Source organism: Triturus cristatus, chromosome 2_1 (assembly GCF_964204655.1).
Source record: "Triturus cristatus chromosome 2_1, aTriCri1.1, whole genome shotgun sequence".
Lineage (NCBI taxonomy): Eukaryota > Metazoa > Chordata > Amphibia > Caudata > Salamandridae > Triturus > Triturus cristatus.
The window spans coordinates 1194364966-1194378949 of record NC_140581.1 but is presented as its reverse complement, the minus strand read 5'-3'; the positions used below and the strand labels follow the sequence as shown (position 1 = coordinate 1194378949).

Genomic DNA, 13984 nt, shown 5'->3' with positions numbered 1-13984 from the left:
GGGGATGTTTGTGTAGAGGTTTTGAACGTGGAGGAGGTGTCTGCTCCAATATTTTTGGATGCTCCTCTATAGAAGGAGCATCGAAAGGAGCCACGTGGTTGTGGAGACTGCAATGCTCCCATGGACTTAGCAGTCTCTGTGTCTTTCTTAATTTTTTCAAGTCCAGTATCTACTGCTGGTCCAAACAGTTGCTCTTGGTTAAATGGTTGACCAAGTATGGTACTTTGTACTTCTGGCTTAAAGCCTGAAATACGTAGCCATGCATGGCGTCTAAGAAGTACGCTTGTATTGATTGCTCTAGAGGCAGTGTCTGCTGCGTCAAGTGCACATTTAATTGAGGCATTTGAGATGAGCTTTCCCTCTTGTATAAGGTCATTTGCCTGGGTCTTGTATTGGTCTGGTAGGTGTTGTATGAGATCTTCTAACTGATCATAGTGAGCCCTATCATAGCGTGCCAATAGGGCGTGTGTGTTGGCAATACGCCAATGGTTAGCTGCTTGTGCTGCTACTCTTTTGCCCGAGGCCACCAAAAGAATCCAGAGGGAGCTGTCCTTTATTATAAGAAGGATCTTCTAGGGCAGGTCTATACTTTTTCTCAATTCGACGGTTAAGTACCCTGGCCCGTACGGGGTCCTTAAAAACTTCTGTGGCCTGTTTTATGACCCCTTTAATCATAGGTAAAATTTGAACTGATTTCTGACACTGCTCAAAAGTGTCTAAAAGGAAGTCTTCCTCGGGTGCATCTGAGTGCATGGTGACGCCATGGTAAAGTGCTGCTCTGTGTACTAGTTGTCCAAACCCGAGGTGGTCATCTGGAGGTGAGGGTTTTGAAGGGTATGTAGTAGGATCAGGTACATCAGGCAGAGGGTAAGCCCAGTCGTCCAATGGTACAATATCCGGATTTGTGAAAGGATCATTAGGATCATTAAGATCATCCGGATCACCCCCTCCCCCTAGGTCATCATCATCCTGTGGGGGTGGTGTATGTGAAGGAGATGGTGGAGGTAATGGTGGTGGAGGCAGGGGGGTGGGGTAAGAGGTCGTACAGGAGGGGAAGGAGGAATGGGTGAAGTGGCTGAGTCCTTCTTCTTTACAGGAGCTGGAGAAGGTGTTGTGTCTAGCTTCCTTTTCTTACATGGCACAGCAGTGACATGTCCGGTTTTTGGATTAATATAGATCCTTTTTTGCGTTGGATCTAGGTGGAAAAGTTCTTGGTCTTCAGGAACAGACTTTGGCGCCGATTTTTTCGGTTCCGATCTATGTTTTGGGTGATCTGTAGAGTCTTTAGGATGTGTAGTATAGACCTTAGACGGTTGTTTCGGTACCGATGAGGGTTTCGGTGCCGATGAAGGTTTCGGTGCCGAAATGTAGTCTTTAAGCTTGGGAGCTTTCGGTGCCGGTTTGTCTATGGGCCTCGATGGTTTCGGTGCCGGAGCCGGCTTCGGTGCCGAGAGGTCTTGTGTCTTCGGTGGCGAAGGTGCTGGGGGTACAATAATATGTGGTTTGCTCGAGCCCGAGCCACCTGAAGGCTTGTATTTCTTCGGAGCCGAGCCCGAAGGCGGGGCTTCTGAAGGTTGTTTTCGGTCGCGACAGGGGCCAGCTGGCAAAGTCTTGACCAATGCCTTTTTTGGAGGGGTTGAGGTAGGGGCATCGGTACTCACGCGTTGCCCCGGAGTAATGGGGTCGTCGGAGTCGTCTGCTTCTGATATAATGTGAAATTCCTCGGAATCTTCTTCCGGGACATCGGGGCCTTCATCAAAGATGTCCTCTGGTTCCGGAGCTGGTCTGTGTGCGTCGAGCTCTCCGATCCCGAATGGTCTTCTTGGATCGGAATGCGGCGCAGGCTGGACAGCTGGACTCGTCGTGTTCCGGCGACAGGCACAGGTTGCAGACCTTGTGATGGTCACTGTGCGGGAATTTTACTCCACATTGGGGGCATTTTTTAAACGGCGTCCTTTCCATGAGCCGCAGGCCTCACGGCGCTGATAGGTTTAATCGCCCGCGTCGACGTCCGGAACCGGCCCGATGAATTCGATGTCGAGTAAAGGTGTATCGATGAAAATTATAAAGGTTTTACGCTTCGAAAAGCTTGGTTTAGATAGTTTTCTACCGGAGTGGAAAAGTTTCATCCGAACCCAATGGCGGAAAAAAACAATCCGAGGATGGAATGGATGCCCACGCGCACTGTAGTCCAAGGGAGGAGTCACCTATCTCGTGACCAAAAGACTTCTTCCGAAGACAACAACAACCTGCAAGCATCCGAGCCCAACACCAGATGGCGATCTTATCCTAAGTGTGTGATCTGCAGCTCATATGCCTCGAACACACTATTTCGAGAGCCGGTGCGGAAACACTGAATCTTAGACTCATTGAATGCTGTGATTTACTCTTGGTGCGTGCTTTTAGAAAGGCAGGCTGGCTCCTGGCTATATTCACCACATGTTCCACCGAGGTGGTGTACATGGTTCCCAATGCATCGGGAATGGGAGGTGATATTTACACTGAATAAGGTACGCATTAACACAATGGAGGATTTCTTGCCCGAAGGCAAAATGCGCACATGGGAAGAGGTACAGTCAGAGCATAATGCGCCCACTGCACTTCAGTAATTCCATTATGAGAGAGCTCGGCACACATAACCCGAACTATTGGATGGTGAGGTGCTGGAACCCCCTGAAATGACGGCACTCTTGTCTCTACTTCAGGATACTACCCCTACCAGATTAGTAGCAAGGTTTCATGCACATGCAGAGGAGGCATGTAAAACCGATATAAATAAGGCAAGATTGGACTGGTAGAGAGACTTAGAGATAGTAATTACTGATGAGCACTGGCAATATTGATGCTCCGTAATTCAAACTATATCTTTAAATGGCAGGCACAGACTCATACACTTCAGATACCTCAACAGAGAGTGCTACACTCCGGAACGGCTGTATAGCTACAGACTCCGCGACAATGCAGATCGTCATAGGTGGGGGGGGGGGAAGAGAGGCTGGATTTGCACACGTTGCATAGTTTTGCCCCGGAGTACATGCATTCTGGTGCGCAGTGTTCTGAGAACTTGAGATGATTACTGGTGAGACCCTAGAGTTTGCTCCTCCATTAGCATTGCTAGAATATGATAAGGATAATTAGAACATTGGAACGTTGGCAGCTCCATTGAAGACAATGGAGCGATCCGGGCTAATACTGGCCGGTATAAGCCCGGAGCACCAACATTCCAATGTGTCTTTGTTCACAGCTCTGGCTGTGAACAAAGACATCAGGGAGCCTGAGGGGATTTCAATCCCCTCGCGCTCCCTGAAGGGCTTTGTTTTGGTAGAACATTCTGCCCTCTAGTGGCAGAATGTTCTAATAGCCTTATAGCCCTTCGTAGCAGGGCTATACCGCTGTTAATGGCCCGCTGCTGTTGTTAAAGTCCCTCGCCTTCGGCTCGGGCCTTTAACGCTGCAGCGGGCCATTAACAGCCGGTATAGCCCGCTACGACGGGCTATAAGGCTATATCGAGGAATGGTCACACAACTGGCGGCCATAGGATTGCTGTTAGCGAGAAGACGAGAGGCTATGCACTGGGCCCGTGGTCCTCATGACATTAAAAGATTGGCAGAACAATATGACCTATTGCAACACACAATCAGACTCATATAAGGAACTCCGCCCACCTCAGAGCCGCCCTAAATACTTTTGGAGTCCATACCGAACCTACTTAGCTGGCTCAGAGGCCACTGGTTCTGACAGGGAGGCACATACCATATAGGGTGATAGGCGATAGTGGTGACCCTATCTTCAGCGATGTTTCTGCCTATTGTGTGCTTGTGGGCTATAAAGTGTGTGGCAGAGGCTCTTGGATACAGTATGTCTTTTTTGTACACCTACGATCTGGAAGCTATTGCAAATTATGCTCACAGATTAGGTACATGATCTCCTGAGGTCATTTTAAAATTATATCAGTCATTTTGTATCTCTAAGGCCTTGTATGGGAGTGAGATCTGAGGTTACAAGGCAGCTGTTGAATTACAGAATAAAAAAAATACATTTTGAGATGGATATTAAAAGTACCTCAGGGAACCCCCACATACTCTGCTCATGAGGAACTCGGAGTTGGGTATAACACGGATTTAGTTGCAGCCAAGTCCCTGCTTTTTTGGGTGAACATTTGGTCCAATGTGGAGGCCTCCTTTAACCAAGCTGTAATTTTGGATTGGATCAAATTGGATCATGCTTTCAAAATTCCCTGGTTAAGGTCAGATATTTTTATCAATTATAAAGCAGTGAAGAGAGAGGAGAAAAAGTTAATTAATGACCTGTTCTTTAAAAAAGCTAGCGCTGAGCGAGAAGGTAAGGAGCTGAATAAACTGAAGGTTAGAGCATATGCTCTAGTCAAATCGGTGTTGGAAATGGTTTTACCTCACCATTTTAAATAGCACCCACGATCGTTCTTTAATTACTCATTTTAGATTTAATATGTTTCATCACTTAGCGGCCTCTCCTCCTGGCTTTGATTCATGAGCCGAGGATAGTGGCTGCAACAATAGGTCTCGACAGGTTATTTCACATTTTCTCTTTTTATGCAAATATCTGACGAATTCCAGGCAACTGTATCTTAAACTCTATTTAAAAGAAATGAGATTTAGACAGGCTCGAATTGCACTTTTGCACATGCAACTAATGCAGAATGAATGCACTTTATTTGTAGTTGTGCACTTTTTAAGAGCAATGATAAGATCTTGGAAATCCAGATATGATTGAGACAGAGTGGGATATTCGTGAACGGTACTATGCTGATATAGGACGTAGGGAATTGGCTAGCATGCATAGTCGTGTATACGTTAGAGGTTTTTTAAGATGAGTATATATTGTACGATGTCATTTTAGAGTTGTTTATTATAATGAAATATGCTTTCTTTTAATGAATTTGATAATGTTTGAGGTATTGTATCTTTAATGGCTGTGTTCATTGCCAAATAAAGATGGTTTAATAACAGTAATACTCCTACGATCCTAAAGGTGATTGAACACCTTGATTGATGTTACCACATTCTGACCAACTGCAACTCTGATATTGATGTGTTTTTTGCAATTCGGCCTAATCGCACTGATGATCACTTTTGTAATATTCTTATATGTATTCATTATTCATATGCACAATTACAGTCATGAATATGTAGCCATGCCAAACTTAAAGACTGTTCTTTCACTTTTTTTGGAGAAAAAAAATCAATTAATATATATATTTATTTTAAATATGAGCCGGTGGCCCCACCTGCAACTGGCGGCTTGAAATAAGCACTACTTGTGGTGCACTTATAAGGACCTGCATCAAACACTGAAAATCCAGAACTGAGAGCTTAAGATAAATTGACAATAGCAAAATAACCTGTTCATGTCGTGAAGAAATCTTCTCCTGCAGTTTGCAAGTTAAATTCCAATACAGTGATTCAAGAAGTTGAGTATATGGACAAAAAGTTCTATGTGAAACATGCATGCAACAGGCTGCAGTAAGAGTAAAAGAGATTGTGTAGTTAATGTGCCTACTGCTGAAATTTTCATAGCATACAAACGCATACATAAATAATTTTATGCACTATAGCATTAACCCTTGCAGATGTTGTACTGGTATTATAGTATCAGTCACACAAAGTAGATATGTGCTATGGGGTGAGCTCTATGAATGCATCGGTACTGGCACAGCCCGCAACCTACACATTGAGTTTGAAGAACTTTATAAACGTGTTGTGGTTCTGGGGTGTACAGCAAATCCAGACAGATATGTACCATAAGTGCTCGGTGGATCCTTCTATACTGATATATTTGTGTAGGGTGTAAATCAGGATTGGGGTGATTTTTAGGAGCCATCTGCTTGTTTTGATATTATGATTCCGGGGTGCACTGCTGCACTGTGACAGCTCTAATAGCATATCATTACTTTACTAGAAATAGGTACTCTGGGCCACAGTTCGCATGTTACAACTCATCAGGTGTCAGTATTTCGAAACTAAAGGACAATACAAATCCAGATGGATGCATTGCAAGAGTTTAGCATGTCTCGCGGCTATTGAATCAGTGAGCTATACAGATAAGGATTGAGGTGCATTAGAAGAGCTTTCTTGGTGCCTCAGTGGTAGGAAAGATTAAAGTTGCTGTGCACAATGACAGCTCAATGAATGTCTCAAATTTTGGGAAATTAAAGCATGGTGCAAGTCAAGTGTGATGGTTGAGCCTGCACATAGCACATCTCTGCAGCTCTTTATGTAATGCTTAAGTGGCAAATTAACTATTCCTTTGTCTGTTTTAGTTTACATTTGTATTAAATATTTAATTAATCTAGCATTTATTGTACTTGAACAAATGGCATATTATGTCATCAGGGTCAAATGATGTGTGAAGTCATACCCTGTGATGTAGTCAGGGTCAAAGGATATGAGATTTCACTTCCGCAACCCATGACATTTTGCTGAATTGACGTCCAGGGGAAGATGGCACAGAGGCTTAGATGACAAAGCCTTGAGCTTACTAACCCGCCAGGCAGATGTTATGGCGACCAGAAAGGCCATTTTGATGGTAAGGAGTCTGATAGGACAGTTGTGTAGCGGTTGGAAGGGAGAATACATGAGAAAGTGAGTTATACATTAGGTCCCACTGAGACATGATAAAGAGTGAAGGAGGGAACGTTTTGGAGACCTTTCAAAAACCTTTGTACAATAGTGGATTTGGACAGGGATGGCTGATCTGGCAACTGCAGAAATGTTGAAATGGCAGAAAGATCGCCTTTTAAGGTGCCCAAGGCAGAGCACTGATGGGCAAGAGGAAAAATAAACCGAAGCACCTGAGAGAGGGAAGCAGAAAGGGGATCACCCTGTTCTTTAGGTGTATACTGTCTTGGTCGAGGGACGCTTGACGCCTTACTACCAAGATGGCATTACAGACTTTGGGCAGAAGGTCAAAAGCTGTTGCTGTTCAATCTCCATGCATAAAGGCGGAACACTGAAAGGTTTGGGTGGAAAACCATCCCCAAAGGTGCAGCCTGATCAGAGGACCAATGCCCATGCTCAACAGCTCGGGATACCGAACTCTTCAAGACCAGTAGGGATGACTTCAGCCCTATCATTTATGATCTTCTTGAGAGCTCTGGGCAGGAGTGGTATGGGCAGAAAGACGTACAGGAGGCCTGAGCTCCACACAAGATGAAAAGAGTCTCTGGGCAAGAGCTGCCTTGGAAACTCAAGCGTGCAAAACTGCTGACATTGCGCATCCTCAGCAGTGGCGAACAGATATGACCAAGGCTCTCCCCACTGATGGAAGAGAGCTTACACCACCTGCAGATGGAGACACCATTCATGAGCTGCTAGGCATCTGCAGCTGAATGTATCCGCCCTGGCTTTCAGAGAGCCTGCCAGGTGCTGAACCACCAGAGAGCTGCCCTGATGTTCCAGCCAAGTCCTGAAGCGCAGGGCCTCTTGACAAAGGGTCCATTAACCCACTGGCACTGTGGTGTTGTTCGTGAACACCTGTACTAGCCTTCCTTTGAGGGAGGGTAGAAAGGCTTTCAATGCCAGCCAGATCGCTCGGAGCACCAGCAGTTTGATGTGAAGTCTGGATTCTGTTGGAGACCAGAATTGTCTTATCTCCACCTCTCCAGACAGCTGCCCCTTGCTGTAGTGACACATCTGTCACTACTGTCAGATCTGGTTGATGAATAGAGGGGTCTGACGCTGACCTAATCACGATTTGTTAAAAACCACTGCTGATCTCTTGCAGTACCCTCCGAGATCTGGCCCATGTCCGAGAGAGATTCCCCTGATGCTGTGCCCACTGGAACTTCAGGCCCATTTGCAGAGCCTGCATATGCCAGCCGGCATGTGTCACAAGCAGGATGCATGCGGCTCAGCAGCCTCAGAGTCAGTCTCACCGAAACCCTGGATACAGACAGAAACATCGGAATCATAGCCTGAATATCCTGGACTCGTTGTTGAGGAGGCTAAGCCTGAAACAGCACCATGACCAGCTCTGATGAAAGGGAGTGACTGAGTGGAAGTCAGGTGGGATTTCGGCATGTTGATAGTGAACCCCAGTGAGTACAGGTGGTCCACCGGATTCCGGAGGTGGGAGACGACTACCTCAGGCGAGCCTGCCTTGAACAGACAATCATTAAGATAGGGGAAAACTGCCACCCCTGATTTCTGCAGATGAGCTGTAGCCACCGCCCTCACCTTGGTGAACACCCGAGGGGCACTGGGATGGCCAAAAGGGAGCAAGGCAAACAAAGTGCTGGTGGCCCACCATGAACTGCAGGTAACACCTGTGGGCAGGCAAGACGGGAATGTGGAAGTATGTGTCCCGTACGTCCAACGCTACCAAGTCTCCTGGTTCGAGGGCAGACAGAACTTGAGTGAGCATGAGCATTTTGAATTTCTCTTTTTGCAGGAAATAATTGAGTATGGGACGAAGGCATCTGTCCTTCTTGGGCAACAGAAAGTAGCGGGATAATAACCACAACCTACTTCTAAAGTTGGCACCCTCTCTAAGACTCCCTTGGCGAAGAGAGCCGCAACTTCCTGGCAGAGTAAGGAGAAATGGTCCTTTGTCAGTCTGTTGCAAGTGGCTGGCATGGGATGAGGGGTAGTCATGAAGGGCCGGGAGTCGCCCTTTTGGACAATCTTGAGGACCCAGCGGTCAGATGTTATCGACCTCCAGTGGTGCAGGTGATGGCATAACCAGCCTTCCACCGGTTGCCCATGATGGTTGAAGGTCGAACTAAAGATGCTTGGTGGCTGCGGCTGCCAGGGGGTGGTGGAATGGCCCGACCACTGGCTGCCCAAACCACTGGGGTCTCGGGGTAACACGTCTTCAGCCACACAGGGGCTGAGAAGCTTGCATGCCGTGGTAGCTTGGCAGGTAGAGACGCAGCTGCAAACTACTTACGTGGTGGAGCAAACGGTAGACTGGGTTAGTGAGGGGCATTGGAAAGGCCCAAGGACCTAGCCTTGCTATCTTTGAAGTGCTCCAGCACAGAGCCTGCCTTGTCTCAGAAGAGACAGGAGCCAAAGAACGGTATGTACATTAGCGAAGGTTGGACATCCCCTTAAAAACCAGTCGTCCTCAGCCAGATGTGGCGCCATAAGGTCACTGATAAAGAAACCGCTCTACCTAGCGAGTCAGTCGTGTCCAGCCCATATCTGATTGTGAACTTTGCTGCATCTCTCTCATCAGCCATAGCTTGGGCGAGTGTGGCCCAGGTCTCTTCTGGGATCATAGGCAGGATCTGCATAACCGAATCCCCAAGGTGAATGGGAGTAAAGGCCCAGAAGGCACAGTGATCACAGACCGCAGTGCCAGCCTGGTGGCAGAATTTTATTTCTTGCCCAAGGTGTCCAGCCTTTTGGATTCCCTATTCGGTGGAGTGGTAGGGAATGTGCCAGGGTTTACTCAGGAGATTGAGGCTTGGACTACCAAGCTCTCCAAGTTAGGGTGTTGGGTGAACAAATTGGGGGCACTTGGGGCAGGGAGATGGTGGCGGGCAATTGTCCTGCTTGCAAGAGCCCCTGTGTAGGGCTTGGATCAGTCCTCAAGCAGGATGACCGTGAGCACTTCATTAAATGGGAGAAGCTGTTCTGAGGGGGTGACTATTAGTCTTGACTGCCACCAAGGGCCGGTTAAGTTCCAGGACCTCTGCCAAACTCCATACCACCATAGCAAATGAGCCTCTCTCCTCTGTAACCACGGTAGAAGGAGAGACCAAGCCAGTATCTGGGGAGGTGTCCAGTCCAGTGGCTTCCACCAATTCCTCACACCAAGTGTCCTCATTGGGGTCTAGAGACTGGTAATCGTAAGGGTCCGGTGGTCCCTCTCACTATTCCCCAAGTACCAGCCCATACGAATGGGGCTCGGGCTCTGGCCTGGAGGGAATAGCTCAAGAATGCACCGGACGGCGCTTATCCGGCTCCATGTTGGAGTCGGGGATCGGAATGGGGGCGGTTCTGTCGGTGCTGGGAGCATCGACAGCGGAGCCAGTGCAGGTTGAGGTGTCTCGACTGGCGCCGGTCCAGATCAATCTGTGTGGATCAACGAAGCCTGCCTGCTGCAAAGGGCAAACCCACCAGTGAAAGACCAGTAGGGGCCGAACCCGTGGGGCCCAAAGCAGCTCCAGCAGGGACATGCCACCCAAATATGAGGTGCATGGCCTTATAAAATTCACTGAGTTCAGTGGTAGTCGCCCTGGCTCCCAGAAACTTGGAGAGGCATGGAGACAGGCCAGGCACAAGCTCAACCGCAGAGCCAGGCCTTCAATGTTGATTATAACTCATCTGGTCAGATGACTTGAACGGATGGGGCCCAGTCAAAGACCTCTTCAACTACTTCTTCATGTGGGATACTTCGACTTAGAACGATGACTCTGTGACCGAACCCAGGACCTTCCTCTCAACCGGGGTCGAGACCGTCACGGCATCGCACATCGAGCAGTAAGGAGCTTGAGGGATCGCTCCCTAAAGGCCTGGGGTGCATTGGGCAACAATCAACACAGGTATTGGTGTTGTGGTCCCGCTCAAGACACCAGAGACAGACTAGGTGTGGGTCCGTCACGGACATTTGTCAGTGACAAGCACTGCAGGGCGTGAAATCAACCCTGCTCATAGACATTCCTGCCACACCAAAAGACAATGTCTCCAAACTCTTCGACAAAAGGGTCGAAAAAAGGTCAGTCAAAAAGTAACATGGGGTAGTTCTTCTCTAGATCTGCACTGACTGGCGCAGAAAAAAGAAAAGAACTGATGTCAGCGTGCTGGGGTGGTGACCTATATAGGCACCGCACAGGTCACCACTTAACGACTCCACCTACCGGGAGGGTAGGGGTACAGCTCACAAAAAATTCCTGGATCCAGTCTGATGCCTGGAGATAAATCTAAGAAAAAGAATGCGCAACTAGAAGTCTCTATCAATAGTGTCAAGCACAGTGAACTAACTTCTAAATAGGAAACATGGAGAGTTCCCAAAATGGTCAAGCTACACTATGTATCAAACTAAGCTGTATCTTTCTTTGAGGCATAAATTGGTACCTGTAACCTCACATTATTAAATGGTAACATTCAATCGGCTAGTCCAGGAAATACTATTCAGAAAGCATGGAAAGCATTGGTTATGTATTTCTCAACATTTGAAAACGGAAATAGGGTGATGCATAGAACTGTAGATTTCTGCTTTGATGACAGCTCTGATCCATTGGCCACCTAACAGTTTTGAGGTTTCAAAATCCACAAATGTAGTGGCAACACAAAACCCAATTGCTGTGTATAATTAGTATGTTACAATGAAAGCAATCTACAACTGGTATGGAATTAGCAAAGGTTCGGGAGCAGGTCTAACCCTTCTTGGAGGGGGTGTTCTATATATAATCCTATCCACTAGGCACTGTTGACTGGTATCATACATTTCTTTATTTTCTAGTCTCCACTTGCAACGTTTAGGCCAAGCACAAATTACAAACAGCCATCTAAGTTGGGCAAGGAAATTCTGAGAAGGAGAGAGCACCATGGACCCACCGTGAGGAACACAGAAATGGAAACACCTTAATACAGCCACCTTGTTTCATGAAAGAAAGGCAATGAAAACATTTTTAACAAAAGAAGAAAGAGGCCCACAAAAGACTTGAGATTGATCAGGAAGATTCAGTTATCAGAAGGGACAGTAGGCCCTTCAAAAATGTAGTTGCCTGGTTACAAAGGAACAAACCCCAAATCTAACTTAAGACTGTTGTGCAGGACAATTTGAAAAGAAAACCTCTGAGTGCAAAGATCAAAATGAGATGACAGATCTCTTAAATTCTGGATGACCAAATGATGAACAAGACAACAACCCCTGGTCCCTTTTGCTGCCCGCTTCACTATAAAAAAAATAACTTAAGGACCCACTGTGAGTAACTCCTGAAGGTGTCAGGCCTAATCAATATCTCCATGGATCTATACCTACATGATTTGAAAATGTCAATTTCTTATTAAAAATAATAAACATCATCCTCAAGATGAGAAATTTCACACCCTCCTACGGGTTGACTAAGATTATTTATTTTAGCCTAAATAATACTTCCACATGTAAGCCAGGGAATCATAGTCCATTTCCCTGCTCAACTTCCTTTCTGAAATTTCTTCAAACTATTGCTAATGCATGTACATCTTTGGCTTGCGATTATATGTTGATATTTTTATTTTAAATCAAGAATGCATACTATGTATAATATCTCCAGCTTACATATACTAGTACATTTATTGACCTCAGAAGAATAAAAGGCGGATTTAAGTCTAGAGCAGATTCAGATCTGTAACCTGCATTTCACATGAGATGCCAACGGTCAGTGCTTAACTCTGAGTCATTTTGCCAGCCTGCCCTTTAATCTTAAGAAAACAATTTACATCTTACATGACCAAATTCAGCAGCCTTTTCTGAGATCATTTCTATTCCTCAAAGCAAGGATATGGAACAAGAAAGGGAAATAGCCCTGCCCTAGGCTTATGGAGGTTAGATTCAATCAAGAATTTCCTGCAGGAAAAGGTTTTGATGGCCGAGCATAAAAGGAAGGCATACTCTACACGGTTGAATCTTGTGGCCTTTCTGAATCTTGGTGCCGTTGACCTGGCAAAGAAAGTCCTCCTGCCATGCCCTCAGGACGGGTAGACCACTGTTAAAACCTGCTGACTTCTAACATGTGTGTTGAGGTGCTTAGTACAAGTGAAGTTCCAAGATGGAAAGATGGTTGGTGTGGCACCTCGGGCAGTTACCATTTCAATTAGTCGTGAGGTGACTTCTGGGTTAACCCCTTTAGGCCACAAGCAGCACAGTCACCACAGGAATTATGTTAGGAGGGTCCTTCAGGACTACTCCTGATATTTTCTCAGGGTGGCAACTCTTTTTCTGGGACAATGAACTGGAGAATGTTTTCTTCTCATTTTAGTGGTGTTTTGACCAGACTGCTGAGGCAACTGCTTTAGGTCCAGAAAGACTAAAACACTCAGAGTAAGGGCTTTTGAAAACCAGATAACTAAACACTGTTAAAATGATTTTGCATGCTATACATATCTTATAAAAGAAGCCATGTCTAACCATATTGTTCATAATTACAAATGGAAAAAGAAACAAGTTACTCATTTAACTACAGTTCGGCAGTGCTAGTTTATTTCACAGATTCGAGTGTGTGAATTTATTATGCTGAAGAGTCAATTTCTTGTGACATCCCATAACCTATTTTCTTGTGATTTTACATAACCATCACAATCAGCTCCACATTCACACCGTGCAATAAACCGTGAAAGCTGAATGAATAAGCCATGAATGGCAGTTAACTCACAGCTGTTGTTGTAGCGTGGCTCCAGATCTTCAATAATTGCCCGCTTCTTCTGCAGCTCATTGTTGGCTTCATGTAGTTTTTCCCTGTTGAAAGCAGTGATAACCAGAAAAGAAAATTGTAAAATACTGGCGCAAGCTTTAGACCTTCAAAACAGTGTGTATTACTTTTAAGCTTTGAGCTAAGTTTCTTTAGAGATGGTGTTAAAAACCTCAATCGTTTTGGGATAGCAACTATCTTCTAGTAAAAAGTAAAAACCTTGGAATTTTCTGAAACACCAAGATTTCCTAACCCCTTGAATAGCTTTACAGTGAAACAATGATTTTCACCCCAATACAATTCACAATCACAGAATCTCTTCAATATGGACAAAGACTGGGGCAGCAATTAATTCTGGACTCAAACACTGCAATACTGTACATGGTCTTTCGCATTCATTCTAATTCAAAATTCAAATAATGCTTAGAACGCAGTTGTTCATCTAGGCTAAGGGCATGCAATAGGTGCCCAAAATCTGATTTGCAAGCACATCCCTCTTTTAATCGACAAGGGAAATCTAGAAGAATCAACTATATACTAATCATCCTTTAATTGTGGTGTTTAATTGACATTAGGGTGGTCCCTAAAATGGATAGTTTTTATAATGCT

The 13984-nt window shown here is 45.7% G+C and overlaps 1 protein-coding gene across 4 annotated transcripts in view; it reads right to left on the bottom strand.

The window, feature by feature from the left end:
* HOOK3 (hook microtubule tethering protein 3) overlaps positions 1–13984 on the bottom strand; it is a 1476018-nt gene that overhangs the window by 206652 nt on the left and 1255382 nt on the right. For all 4 annotated transcript variants that reach the window (XM_085636641.1, XM_085636638.1, XM_085636639.1 and 1 more), the window contains one exon: positions 13340–13422. In XM_085636641.1, coding sequence (XP_085492767.1) covers positions 13340–13422 — 83 coding nt within the window. The remainder of the gene's footprint in view (positions 1–13339; positions 13423–13984) is intronic.